This window comes from Cynara cardunculus, assembly GCF_001531365.2.
Source record: "Cynara cardunculus var. scolymus isolate 2C chromosome LG 2, CcrdV1, whole genome shotgun sequence".
NCBI lineage: Eukaryota > Viridiplantae > Streptophyta > Magnoliopsida > Asterales > Asteraceae > Cynara > Cynara cardunculus.
This window is the reverse complement of record NC_037529.1, coordinates 25,740,101-25,753,248: the sequence shown is the minus strand read 5'-3', so window position 1 is coordinate 25,753,248 and position 13,148 is coordinate 25,740,101. Positions and strand designations below refer to the sequence as shown.

Below are 13,148 nucleotides of genomic sequence, written 5' to 3'. Positions count from 1 at the left end.
TCAATCCGGACACCACTTGGCCGGTTTACACAAGCATCATCATAAAATGCATCCAAACTCATAATAATCAGATCTAAATGCTTTTCAATTTGTATTAAAACAATTCATATTCAAAGCTTTTAATACACTCACCTTTTAGAAACCGAAAATGAAAGCCTTTGAATTCTTCTTCTTCTTGTGCAAATTCTTCAAATTCTCAGAGAGAACACTTTCCAGAAATAGTATGTGTATGAATGTGTTTTCTTTTCACAAAAACTATATATACATACACACCCACAAGAACTTTGAGCGGCGGCTTAATAGCCGACCCCTCTCCCTTTTTTTTAATTATATACTCCCACACACATATATCATACATACATATATATATATATATATATTATATATAAAACCAAAATAATAACCAGATTATTACAACAAATTTAAAAAGGATTGAATGGGTTGTGATTTTTCAAACCAAAAATAGTTGGGGCTAGGGGTATGTGGTGGAAAATCTCATCTATCCTAGATTAAATTTCAGGCGTCCACAACAATTGTGGCCATTGATTTTATCAAGGCTAATACCTTACAATCATAATTTGTCGAGGTCAATCTTGGCATAGCCCGAGTCACCCTTCCAATAAAATTGTCGGATAGATGGATATTTACCTTATATAAGTATTATATGCTCTTAGAAAATGGATGGATACAAACAAAGATCTTGAGGATGTGAGAATCACTAAACTCAAAATTATTAGCCCCCACGATTTACACAAATGGTATCCAATCTAAATTTCATCCCATAATTGCTACACATATCATTAAGAAATTTTTATTGAGTGACCTTTAACTACCTTTTGTCTCGTTTAAAATCTATTTGGATTCTTTATTCGGATTTGTGAGTCATAGTGCATCAAGTTGTTCATGAGAGCCAACTTGATTTTATCCTCAAAACTCATTGGAAGGGGTAGTGCACGAGAAAGAAAATCATAAGAGGGTTCCTTGATCACAAAAGGCTAGATAAATTAAGTGGACCGCGTATAGTCCGCTTTCTAAATGCAGAATTTTCGACCCCATAAGCCTTGGGTATCACGAACTGAGTACTGAGTACTGGAATAATGTAATAATTACTCTAATTTTAAAGGTTGTGGTAATCTAGTTATATATACCCAGATTCAACGTCTTACACATTTATATGAGAGACAGACAATTATATGTAGTTAGGTTGTTTAATTATATTTGCACAACAGTTACAAAATAACTGCTTGTGGATAAGGTTGAAACTGATCGGAGGTAGACTCAGAAGTTGTGAGTTAAAAGTCTTAGAAGTTGTAAGTCAAATCAATTAGAAGCTTTTAATACAGACTCATAACCTTCTGATTCTATACTTATTCTCCAAAACACTAAGTTTCTATAATCAGTAGTGGTTTTATAAGCAATCTTATTCATAAAATTCGTACTGGTTTCGGGGAGCTACCCCTGAACCTCGTGAGGGCGGCCCCCTCGACCATCGTCAGAGGGCGCTAATCCTTGAACCATGCTAGAGGTGTTGCACCCCGTAAGGGGGCTAACACCCCTTACGACGATCTAAGATGATAGGGGAAACTTTTGTGAGTGTGCGCTCCAAACCTCCTAACTCACATTATGTTTGCCTTGTCACCTAGCCAACACCTTGTAAATTACTAATTACACCAAAATGTTTGATAACATTAAAATCACTAACAAGAATCACCTCAAGATATAATTTTATGCACTCCACATAATATTCTCCATGAACGTCATGAAAATCTTTATTTTGAGAGTATGTGTTTTTGGAAATTCATACCATACATCTATTGTTAAGGGATACTACATATAGGGGCATTGTAATCACTTTTGGGGCCTAAAATATTAGTTATTAATGGATTTCGCCCAAAAACTGTTTATGAAAATAGGTAGACCTTGATCGCACCTTTACATGTTGAGGATTACAAATGACCATTTTTTGGAAACAAAAAATTCAGCCAGTACAAACGTGATTGCGCCTTTATAAGTGACCGATTGTGAATGTCAATTTAAGAAAACAAAAACTTTAGAGAATATCAAACACGATCACGCCTTTATAAGTGACGCGATCGCGAATGCTAATTTCAAAAAAACTTAAACTTTTCCAATCTATTTTATTTATGTTTAACCTTTCCACCTATTTTGATATGTTGGATGCATTGTTCAATGCACAACAAGGTTTTAACTTATAAACCAAACTTAAATCGTAAAGTGGTATGTTAGGTATCGTTCTTCTCAGGGAGTCAATGGTTAAGCTAACGATTTGTATTAAAACCGAATGCATGTGCGTCACCTAGATATGCTACTCAATTAAATCGAATTAAGCTCAGAACTTACCAATTAAAAACTGAAATCTACTTATTACAAATGACACCATTTCAAAAGCTTTGAATTGAGACTTAGGGGCTGTTTACCAAAACTTGTAGATAAATGCTTACTATGGTAAGACGTCTGATTATGATAAGAGATCTGATTGGAGTAAGTGTTGATTCAAAATTTAATGTTTACCATATGTTTTGTGTTAAGTACTGACCAAGTAAAAATTACTACAATACCCTATACAATAATGCATATCGGAACCAAATCAAAGTTATAATATATCAAAATAGTTGAAGATGCATTAATGTTATGTTATATTTTTTCTGATACCAATAAAATATAATATTATAGATCAATTTCAACGTTTAGAATATTTTTTATTAATAATTATTATAAAAGAAAATTAAAATATTAAAAATTGGTTGATAATGGTAAAAAGTTATAGCCACCTAGCCACCTAGCCACCTAGCCACTAGCATAACACAATAACATAGAAATAGAAAAAGGAGGTTTAACAAAACCCACTTCTTCTTTCTTCTTCCTTCTTCCTTTCTTCTTCCTTCTTCCTTCTTTCTATTTGTTCATTCCTTGGAAGGGATTGGAACCGAACTGATACCCACATACACGAGATGTTGCAGATGTGACATTTATGGAGTCGTGTTTGGATAAAGTATGAACATGCATCACTTACTGTTGAATATTTTTTTTTCTTTTCAAAAGTGATGGGTATAGGGGTATAACCAGGATGGTTACCTCTTACGCTAGTAAGGAGCATATCAACCTCTTACTAGGGAAAGAGGACGGTCATCAAATATATTATGGTAAGACGTCAACTTTCTTTTTGGTAAACAAGTCATCTCTTACCAAGGTAAGAGCCTATTACCCGGTAAGAGGTAATAAGAAGCAAGTAAACAGGCCCTTATATTAAATGACTAAATAGATAAAAATCAAAACTTTCTAATGTAATATTATCAAAACAAAAGAAACGATTCACGGAACCAAATCAATTATCAAACCAACATGGAATGGAATCTGGCAAAAGATTTGACTTTGAAGGAATTATAATGGAATGTTGTCAGGTTTGACTACATGTTTGGTTGGCAGAATTAGAATGAAATCTATTAAAGGAATTGAAATGAAATTCTGGTAAATGACTAAAATACCCTTTTTGATAAATTAATTTTTTTTAAACTTAAAATATTTTAACATAATAATTATTAATTACTTTAATTTTTTTTAACTAAAAATATTTTAATAAAATAATAATTAAATATTCTAGTGTGTAAAACAATATAACAATACACAACTCAAATATAACCATAAACCAAATGACGTTACTTAATATTAAAATTGCTTCAAAATCCATCAAACTTGTTCAAAATAATTACATGCCACCATCATTAAACAATCGGACATATGACGCCAAAATACCAAAGCATATTCAAATATATGTTCCAAAAGCCATTAAACATCATAGTTTTAAAAAAGAGCTAAATCATCAAGCACAATCATTCTTGCAAAATGTACCTCACAAACTCTTCTCGAGCTTCTCCTTCATAGTTCCAAAAGTTTAACACGGATTCAGGTTCACGTGATATTTTTCTCAGTGCTTTAAACTTTTCCATTGAAGTAAAATTCATTTGGGCGAGTTCAGAACCAACCACGGAAGTCTTTTGATGTAAATCTATCTCAACTTGTCCGATGATTTTAAAAGTCTATCTCCAAGTATGATAGCAGTATTATTTATTGCATCAACAAGAGGATCACCTCGACTTATTGCGCTTTCTATTACCTTGAGATGTACACTCTTGACTTGGCATTTGGCTATCTTCTGTCGAATAGTCCAAGTTTTCATTAGATTGTTGTTCTTGAAAAGGCATTTGGCCATCTTCCATGTCAACATTTTCTTCTAAACCATCATAGTCTCTTGCTTGATTTCCATGAGCACGATCTTTTCCAAAAACAAAAGACAAGTCTTCATAATGAGGGAATGGTTTGTTTCTCCATTTTGAAGCCTATTTGTGTACCTAAATTGGCAAAAGACATAGAAACGTTGAAAAAACAATTCTTAACATGGTAATATGTAATACATAGTAATATGTACCTGCAGGTAAGACTCCCAAAGTGGCGCCTCGGCAGTCACACACATTTTAGAACTATCGTAACCAAAGCCACTTGTGTTCGTACCATGTAGCATATCATGTACGATTTGGCAGTCCTTTTCCATGGTCTTTATTCTTAACTTGATGTGTGGTTTACCTAATAAATTAGAATTAGGAAGCGACACTTTCAATGCTTGTTCCAAATGTTGCAAGTATCCGGATTTAAAGCCATTATTAGCTTTATATCCTCCAACATTGACCATATTCACCAATGCATCAATAAGTTTTCCGTCTTTGATTTTTGACCAATTACTGTACTTACACCCATTAATTTTATCCGCCATACCTAATATTAAAGATCAAATTGTACCATTGTATTTAATGACGATAAAGATGTAATTGTACCATTAAAATTAATAACGATAAAGATGAAATTGTACCTAACATACATAATATATAATTGCAATCATTATATACCAAATAGAGTGATCAAATGTTTAGCAACGGCAAAATCATAAACAAGAAACTTGAAAAACGAAAACTTTATTTAAACTAGAATACCAATATCATCTACAAAAACTGAAGTATACTTGGCACAAATACATTACTTGAAAAGATTTTTTGAATTTGAGAGTTCCATTAAACCATTAGACAAACAAAAAATGAAGCATTGAAATTAAAACCGACTAACGAAAGAAACAAACACCATAGCACCAAATTGAAACCTGAAGTTTTAAGCATGCCAAAACAATAATCAAATACTAATACTAAAACATCTCAATGGTGTTCAAAACAACTAAGGGGCCGTTTACTTAAACACTTACCCGGTAAACGTTTAACGGTAAAATTCAACGTTGTCGCTTACTTACGTGGTAAGATTTTAGTCTACCAAAACGACAACATATGTAATAACTTACCCAATAAGCGCTAATCGTGGTAAGCGTTGTCGCCATCACTTACCGGGTAAGACTCTCGGTCTTTGCATTCCTCTTACCGGGTAAAATTTTGGTTCTTGCCATATTCATCTGGTGAGGTAATGTGACTTGGTAAGCGCTTACCCGAGTAAGCATTTGGTAAACGGCCCCTTAGAAAACATCACTTCTTAGCTTTGTGCATTTTATGCTTGTCTACTCTTATTAAAAAGCAATCGAGTTTTCAAGATATTGACCCTTTCTTTGGAATTTCTATGATAGTTCAAAAGTAATCCGAAAATTGAGTTGCATTAAGTAGAATAACAATGCAAACTGAAATTCCTCATCAATGTATAAAAATAATGTCTGAATTTTTTAGGCTCTTATCATAATATTCACAAATCAAATAAACCACTAGGCAGAACTAGAGGTGTTCATGGGTTGGGTTGAAGACATTTGAACAACCCAACTCAATGTTTGCAGTTTGAAAAATCTTAAATCAATCTAACCCAAACCAAAGTGCAACCCAACCCGTACGGGTTGGTCGGGTTGATACTTTGGTACATTAAAAAATTCTTTTAACCTTGAATATGCTATTTTTCTACTCATAATTTCTTTTTCATCATCAACCATTTGATACAACATATCCATATTTCTTACGTATATCACATTCAGTTAATTTTCTCAATTTACATATATATGTTCACAATTACTGGACATATATATGAATGAGTTATATAAAGATGTGAATAGATTGAAAATATGTGTATATGAAGAGCATACATGATAATGTAATTGTCTAATGTATATATTAATAAAAATTCAACAATCATATTAAATCCAAGAAATAAAAAGATATCGGGTTCATCGGGTTGGTATGGGTTCAAATAATTGTAACCCAATATCAACCCAATACCTACGATTTGACAATTTTACAACTCGATTAAACATCGGGTTACTTCAAATTAAGTTATTTTGCGTTGGGTTGGATTGATCGGGTTGGTCAGGTTTTTGAGCACCGTTAGTCAGAACAATAACACCACATCGGAAACCAAACACATGTACCATAACATTAACTTTTTCCACCGTCATTTCTTGCTATCTTACTCTAAGCTCATACATTTATTCAAAACTAGTCCCAAAACCATTTCTCATCACTTTAAAGCATATCAAAGAAAATTTTGGATTTCTTAGACCCTTTTGTATGACATTTATAAATGCCATCTGCAATTGATGAGCAAAATAATAAGCAAATGATGGTTTTGTTTATGTCAAAACCAAACTCTCAATGACCATTACTTTGCCCCATGTTACTAGAATTATGATAATCTAATCAAGAAATTGTATCAAGCTTAAAACCGAGTTTTAGAAAAAGAGAACATCAATTGTGAATGTCGATGATTGGAAAATGAATGATCCAAATTAATTATTTGAGTATGAAGTATGGCATGTCTACATAACGTAATACAACAACCATTTTTCCCTAATTGTTACGTCAAGGATTTCATCAACACAACATTTTAGGTTCCACGTCATTCTTCATGTCTAAAAAGTTCTTGGATATGAGTTCAAACCTCAACAAAGTGAGGAGGATGCATGGGTTCATTTCTCATATCAAATATTATATACATGAAAAAGAAGTTCTTGGATGCAAGATCCTTCTTAAGACCTTGTATGAAGCCTGATACATTACCACCATATCTTGATACGCCTCCAAAGATAAAAGATTGACACTAAGAATTATCTTATTGCTCGACCTTGTTGTTAGAGTTGGCATAGGTGAACACCAAAGCATGAGGTCTTTGGACCGTCTACTAGATGGAAGATAGTTCACAAGTATGTAATAGATATGAGGTTGGCTATGCATTTGCATGAGTAAGAGCTCAAAATCAATTAACCAACCTATTGAAATTTGTGGTATGAATTCATCTCACCTTTATTGTTTTTGATGTGGTATGTCACTTGTTTGGCAACCACTTGTGCACATTGTGAAGTCTTATCCTAAAACACAAGGAGACTTGCTCCTAACAACCTCTAAGGCTCATTTAAGTCATCTATGTGTTTTTAGGATCGAGAACGATGTTAGCCGACTTCCGAGTTGCGTGTGAAAATCGTAGATGGGCACAATTAGAAAAATAAATCTTTTAGAGCATACTTATGGATGGTTGAACATTTGAGGGTTGATTCATCTTATTTGTATTTGAAAGAAAACATAGTTGTGAGCACTTTGAGGGTTTTGTTTCTAACTTGTATTGCTCAGTTGTTTTGTGATTCTCTCGTCTGTAAACCTCATTTGACTTGTGAAATACAATTGGCTTTAACTTCTTGTAGGGACTACCACATCAATAATAAAACCATATGAGTCTATGGTTGTCATTTTCTTTGATTACAGAGTTGACATTGTTATGTATGATCACATGTTTTTTCGACATTTACCAAACTAGTAGACTGATCCTTCCTTGTTATGCATTTGGTTATTAGGTTTGAGTCACATTTTGCATTAGAAGTTGGGACCATAATGTTTTATAGAAAGTTATGCGATAAGTGTAATCAAAGCAATTGGTCCTGTCCAGACGCATTAACTTGTTACTATCATCTGATTATTTAGAGAGTATTTTGTATATGCATGTCAAGTGTTGGGATAAAATGTCTAGACTAGGTTAAAGTAGTATTGGTAGTAGTTTTACCTTACATCATGCATACACTACTAAATGGAATGTTAAACACAGTTTCAATTAGATAACAATGAATAAAAAATAAGAACAACAATCTAAAGATAAAATCATCATGTATATTGATAAACTCTATCAATACACGTTTCTCTCTCTCTAAGATAGATTCTCAATGTACGCATCTATATACACCTTACAATTACTATTACAAAGCTATTTATAAGATTGACTAAACATAAAAGTCAAACTACAAAGTAAACTACAACTTAGCACAATGTTGACTTTTGTTGACTTTAAGCTTTGACCTCTTCAATCATTAAGCTCAGTGATATCAGATACAATAATATTTGACCTAACAATCTCCCCCTTTGTATTCGAGATCACATTCTTCAAAACAAATCCCTTTGTCTTCACTTCAAACGATCTTTGACAAACAATCTCCCCCAATGAAGACAATCAGACTTTATCAACCTTCGAATAAGACGAATATGAAAAATAAAAATCTTCTCTTTAAAAAAATATATTCTTCAGATCAAAATCTTCACTTTGAAACAAATTTTAAAATCATTCATAAACTTTCTCTTTTGAGGTCTACAACAGTCAACAAATCTTCAAGAAAACATCTTGAATCAACAAATAAGCTTTAGACATTCAGACTTGAAGATTTAACACTACGAGTACTAAGCTTGTCACCTTTATATCATGAAATAATCCAACTTTAAAAAACAAACTCTTCAAGTCTTTCTCTTGTAAGCCCAATGAATCTTTAACAGATATGTCAACAATAAATCTCAACATCAACACAAATTCTTCAAATCAGCACCAACCTATTCATCAACATCTACAATCTTAAATTTTATGGCTTTTCAACCTTAGTTTCAAAAGATATAGATTCAAACCTTCTCTTCAACATAATCACTTGAAATTTAACTTCTCTTGTTAGCTCCCTTTGAGCACTAACACATGTTACAAATATCTTTGATAATCTTTTCTCTTCTCTTATTTGATATGTCTGTGATATTATTTCTCTCCCTCATTGTGATGATTAGAAGAATACTTAACATCATGAATAGTCAAAGACTTTAACAAATCAGCTTTAGATATTCTCAAACATTATCAAATAAACTTGATTTCGCCCCCTCAGAAAGATATCTCTATCAGAATAAATTTCTCCCCTTAAAAGTAGATCTTTTCCATTACAAACAATCTCTCCCCCTGAAAATTGGGTATTCGTCTAACATAGAAGCACATTTAGCAACTATTATCACAACAATTAAAATAAGTAGGTGGCCTATGTTCAGAGTTGGCATTGATTTGTCTCTAATAGGTCATCCAGCTATCATTGAAGTAAAGCTATAGACCTAACTTCTCAAACTATTATGGAAATATCACAAAGATATGCAATGTGAATCACTAAGACTCGAAAATGTGAATGTGTAAAAGGAAAATATTATCATTAAATCTCAAAGTAGACTCAATGTGCATGATTAAAGTACGAAGGTGGGGCAAACTTCCTTTTTTTTCAATATCCAAGTTTTCCAAATGAAAAACTATATAGATTATATGTTGCTTCCCCGTGAAAAAATTGAAACATTTTTTTGTTAAGAAAGAAATGCATAGCTGGTGGGGTTAAATCAAGAGTTGGCATGGGCTCACTGCCTGCTTCAATGATGGTCATGAAAAAATTATGTACCAACAGTAATGTGGTTGCCCAACTTGAAGTGGTTTGGGCAGAGTTTTCTTTTCTTTTAACTCTGTTCTCTCACCCTCTACTTTTTATAAAAATCCTCACTTATAACCACACTCTCATTTACATTTTTCCGCTAGCACAATGAGATTTCTTAACTGCATGAATTATCTTCCTCACTCTTTTATTTAACTCTCCTCTCAATCACTCAAGAATTACTTCTTGGGTAGAACCATCGGTTCTGGTAGCTTATTGAAGCACAATTAATCTCACAAATTGATTTTATGAAATACATCCTAAAAATTCAAAGATATAATATACTTTGAAAATTTTCAAAAATCAATATCTGAAGTATGAGTCCTAAACTGATATGTTCAAAAATCAAACAAATGCAGCACAAGTTTTAAAGTGAAGTGTTTTGAAGCTAATATGTGGAGCAGGCCTTGAACTAAGGTGTTCGGAAACTAAAATACTAAAATCCGAGTTCTATACTGATTTATCTAGAAGTATAGACACGAAAACCGAGTTCTAAACTGAAGTGTTTAGAAGCTAACCATGAAAAATATCTGTTGAGAATTGTCAAAGAAACAAATTCAAACACTAAATAGAATGACTTACTACGTACAATGTTTATAAACAAATATTCAGTGATTAGAATGCTTAATTTTGAAGAACAAGTAACAATTAATATTTCAGATAATAATTTAACCATTGATATGAAAATGGATTGAATGTAATCAATGAGAATTCAAGTGAGTGTATTTCCATCGAAAATTTCAACGAATATATGAGACGTGGAAATAACTAAATCAATAAAATATAACACATGGCAATTCAAGGATTGATTTGAAATCGAATAAGAAACAAACACGAGTAAGTTTCTCATATTGAACTACCATGGATCTTTGAAATAAAATATTCCTTCACTTATAAAGTATGGTACCCCCCTCAAAAGTAGCATAACCTTTTGATTGACCAGTTATATGGTATGAATATTTTGAATAAGAATGCACATGATTTTCCTGCAAAAATAGATTAGAAATATTTTGGTACCCAACGTTTAACGGGTCCTTGGAGGTTAGCTGTAGCTTTGAAGCTAGAAATCGGGGGATCAAGTATACTGTAAGTACCATACCATTTATTAACATACCTCTGATTTACAAAATCAATTGTTCTACATGTTGAATAGCATAGCTTCTCTTGGATCATACTGATTAGCTTATTGATAGATCTGAGAAAACAAGGCAAATCAGTCCTAGAAACAAATGACTTTGTATCAACTACAAGAGATTGATGTAGCTTGTTTCCAGCATTTTCCTCTATAGTTGATTTCTTTCTCCTTTAAATCATTTTCACCTTTTTAGAATGATTACCTGAACCAACAACAGAATTATTGTAATACTTATTAGAAGTATGAGATTGATACTTTGATGCACCATTTGATTTGTTATATTTGTAAGATGAACTTCTTGATTTAACACTTGAAGAATAGTTATTCTTACAGACATTAACCGCAGAGAATGATCAGTTGCATGAATAGAACATGTGTTAAACCCAGTTTCAATCAGATAACAATGAATTAAACAATAAGAACAACAACCTAGAGATCAAATTATCATGTATATTGATAAACTCTCTCAATACATGTTTATCTCTCTATAATCTCTCTCTCTCTCTTTAGAATATTACAATATACTAGCTAGTAACTCATAATAGATTTATTTATATGATTGACTAATTACACATCAAACTACAATTAATCACAGTATTGACTTTTGTTGACTATGTTGACTTTAAGCATCGACCTCTTCAATCTTTAAGCTCAGTGATCTCAGATACAATAATATTTTACCTAACAATCTCCCCCTTTGTATTCGAGATCACATTCTTCAAAACAAATTTTTTTCTTCACTTCAAAAGATTTTTGACATAAACAATCTCCCCAATGAAGACAATAAGACTTGTCACTATTTGAAAGACGAATCTGAAAAAATAACAATCTCCCCTGTTAACAAATATATTCTTCATATCTAAATCTTCACTTTGAAATTCAGAAACTTTAGAAAAGTTTTCAATCTTCAACAGTCAACTAATCTTTAATAAATCCTTTCAGATAATAGATAAGTTTTAGACATTAAGGCTTTAAGTTTTGACACTATGTGTACTAAGCTCATTACCATTATATCAAAAACTTTCTTCAAACAACTTTGATTCAATCTTCCTTTGACAGGTAAGTCAACAATAAATCTCAACAAGTTACCTACCTGCACACACGAATGGCTAGGCAATCAAAAATGCCATGACTATATCGTCACCTAAGATTGCAGAATTTCGGAGACAAATAACTGGCTTTATATACCTAGCGAAAATCAAGCACAAATTCTTCAGATCAGCACCAACCTTTTCATCAACATCTACAATCTTAAATCTTATGGCTTTTCAACCTTAGATTCAAAAGATTTAGATTCAAACCTTATCATTCATGAACTGATTCAACAATATGTTATTACCAATATCTTTGAATATTATTTCTAGTCTTTATATAATCTCTTTCTTCATATCTTTATTCATGTCTTTGATATTCTTTCCTCCCTCATTATGACTAGGAGAATCTTGAAAATCATGAATAATTAAAGACTTGAATTTCTTCTCTTATGAACAGTACAACTTAGTAACTGTTGATCCTCTCTCTCAGTGATTTGATGATAATCCCTTTTTACTTATATGTTGTATTTATGTTTCTGTCTTTTCAGTTCCAACGATCATCACTGAGTTTGTTCAGTGATTGTTGAAGAACTTGTATTGTAATTCAACCAAACACAACGATACTTCAAGAAGACAACACTCACACCAAAGAACCTTCAGCTAATGTCGAAGACTAAAACTGAAGATTAGAGACTGGCGAGTACGTGATCTGAAGCAGTACTCAGTGATTACAAGCCCATCTACATATGTGTGAAGACTGCTCAAGCCTCAGCGAATGCTGAAGAGACCTTCAGGTTATTCCAGCATTCAGCGATCAAAGGAAGCTTGCTTAGCACGATTGTTGTTGTCTTGTCCTTATACACACGAAGGACAAACCCTTACCCTTCTAAACGTTGGTACGGTACGGAGCCGACTAGTTGACTCTATTGCCCACCAACTTTAGGTAAGGATGTCTGCTCATGAATAGTGTTTTTTGTAGTATTCACTGTAGCAAAGGACAAGCCTTCCTCTTAAGGCTTGACACACACTCTAACCCTACCATTTTGCATTAAATGTTCATTTAATGCACTGGGTATAAATAGAAGTGTTTCTTCTCCATGCAGAGTGCACGCAACTCACTCTCTAAACCTAATTCTTACTTTGAGCATTTTCTAGCTTAAGTAAAGGAACTTTTCTTACAACATTTCTTTTCTCAGTTTGCTAAGAATCTGTGTGTAATCAAAGATTG

At 32.6% G+C, this 13,148-nt stretch overlaps 1 protein-coding gene across 1 annotated transcript; it reads right to left on the bottom strand.

Moving 5' to 3' along the window:
- Window positions 1-4,106: 4,106 nt before the first annotated feature.
- LOC112506021 (uncharacterized protein At2g29880-like) lies at window positions 4,107-4,789 on the bottom strand. The gene is made up of 2 exons (XM_025110051.1): window positions 4,448-4,789; window positions 4,107-4,358 (listed from the first exon to the last, which is right to left on the bottom strand). The coding sequence occupies exons 1-2, from the start codon at window positions 4,787-4,789 to the stop codon at window positions 4,107-4,109; spliced, it is 594 nt and encodes a 197-aa protein (XP_024965819.1).
- Window positions 4,790-13,148: the final 8,359 nt, after the last annotated feature.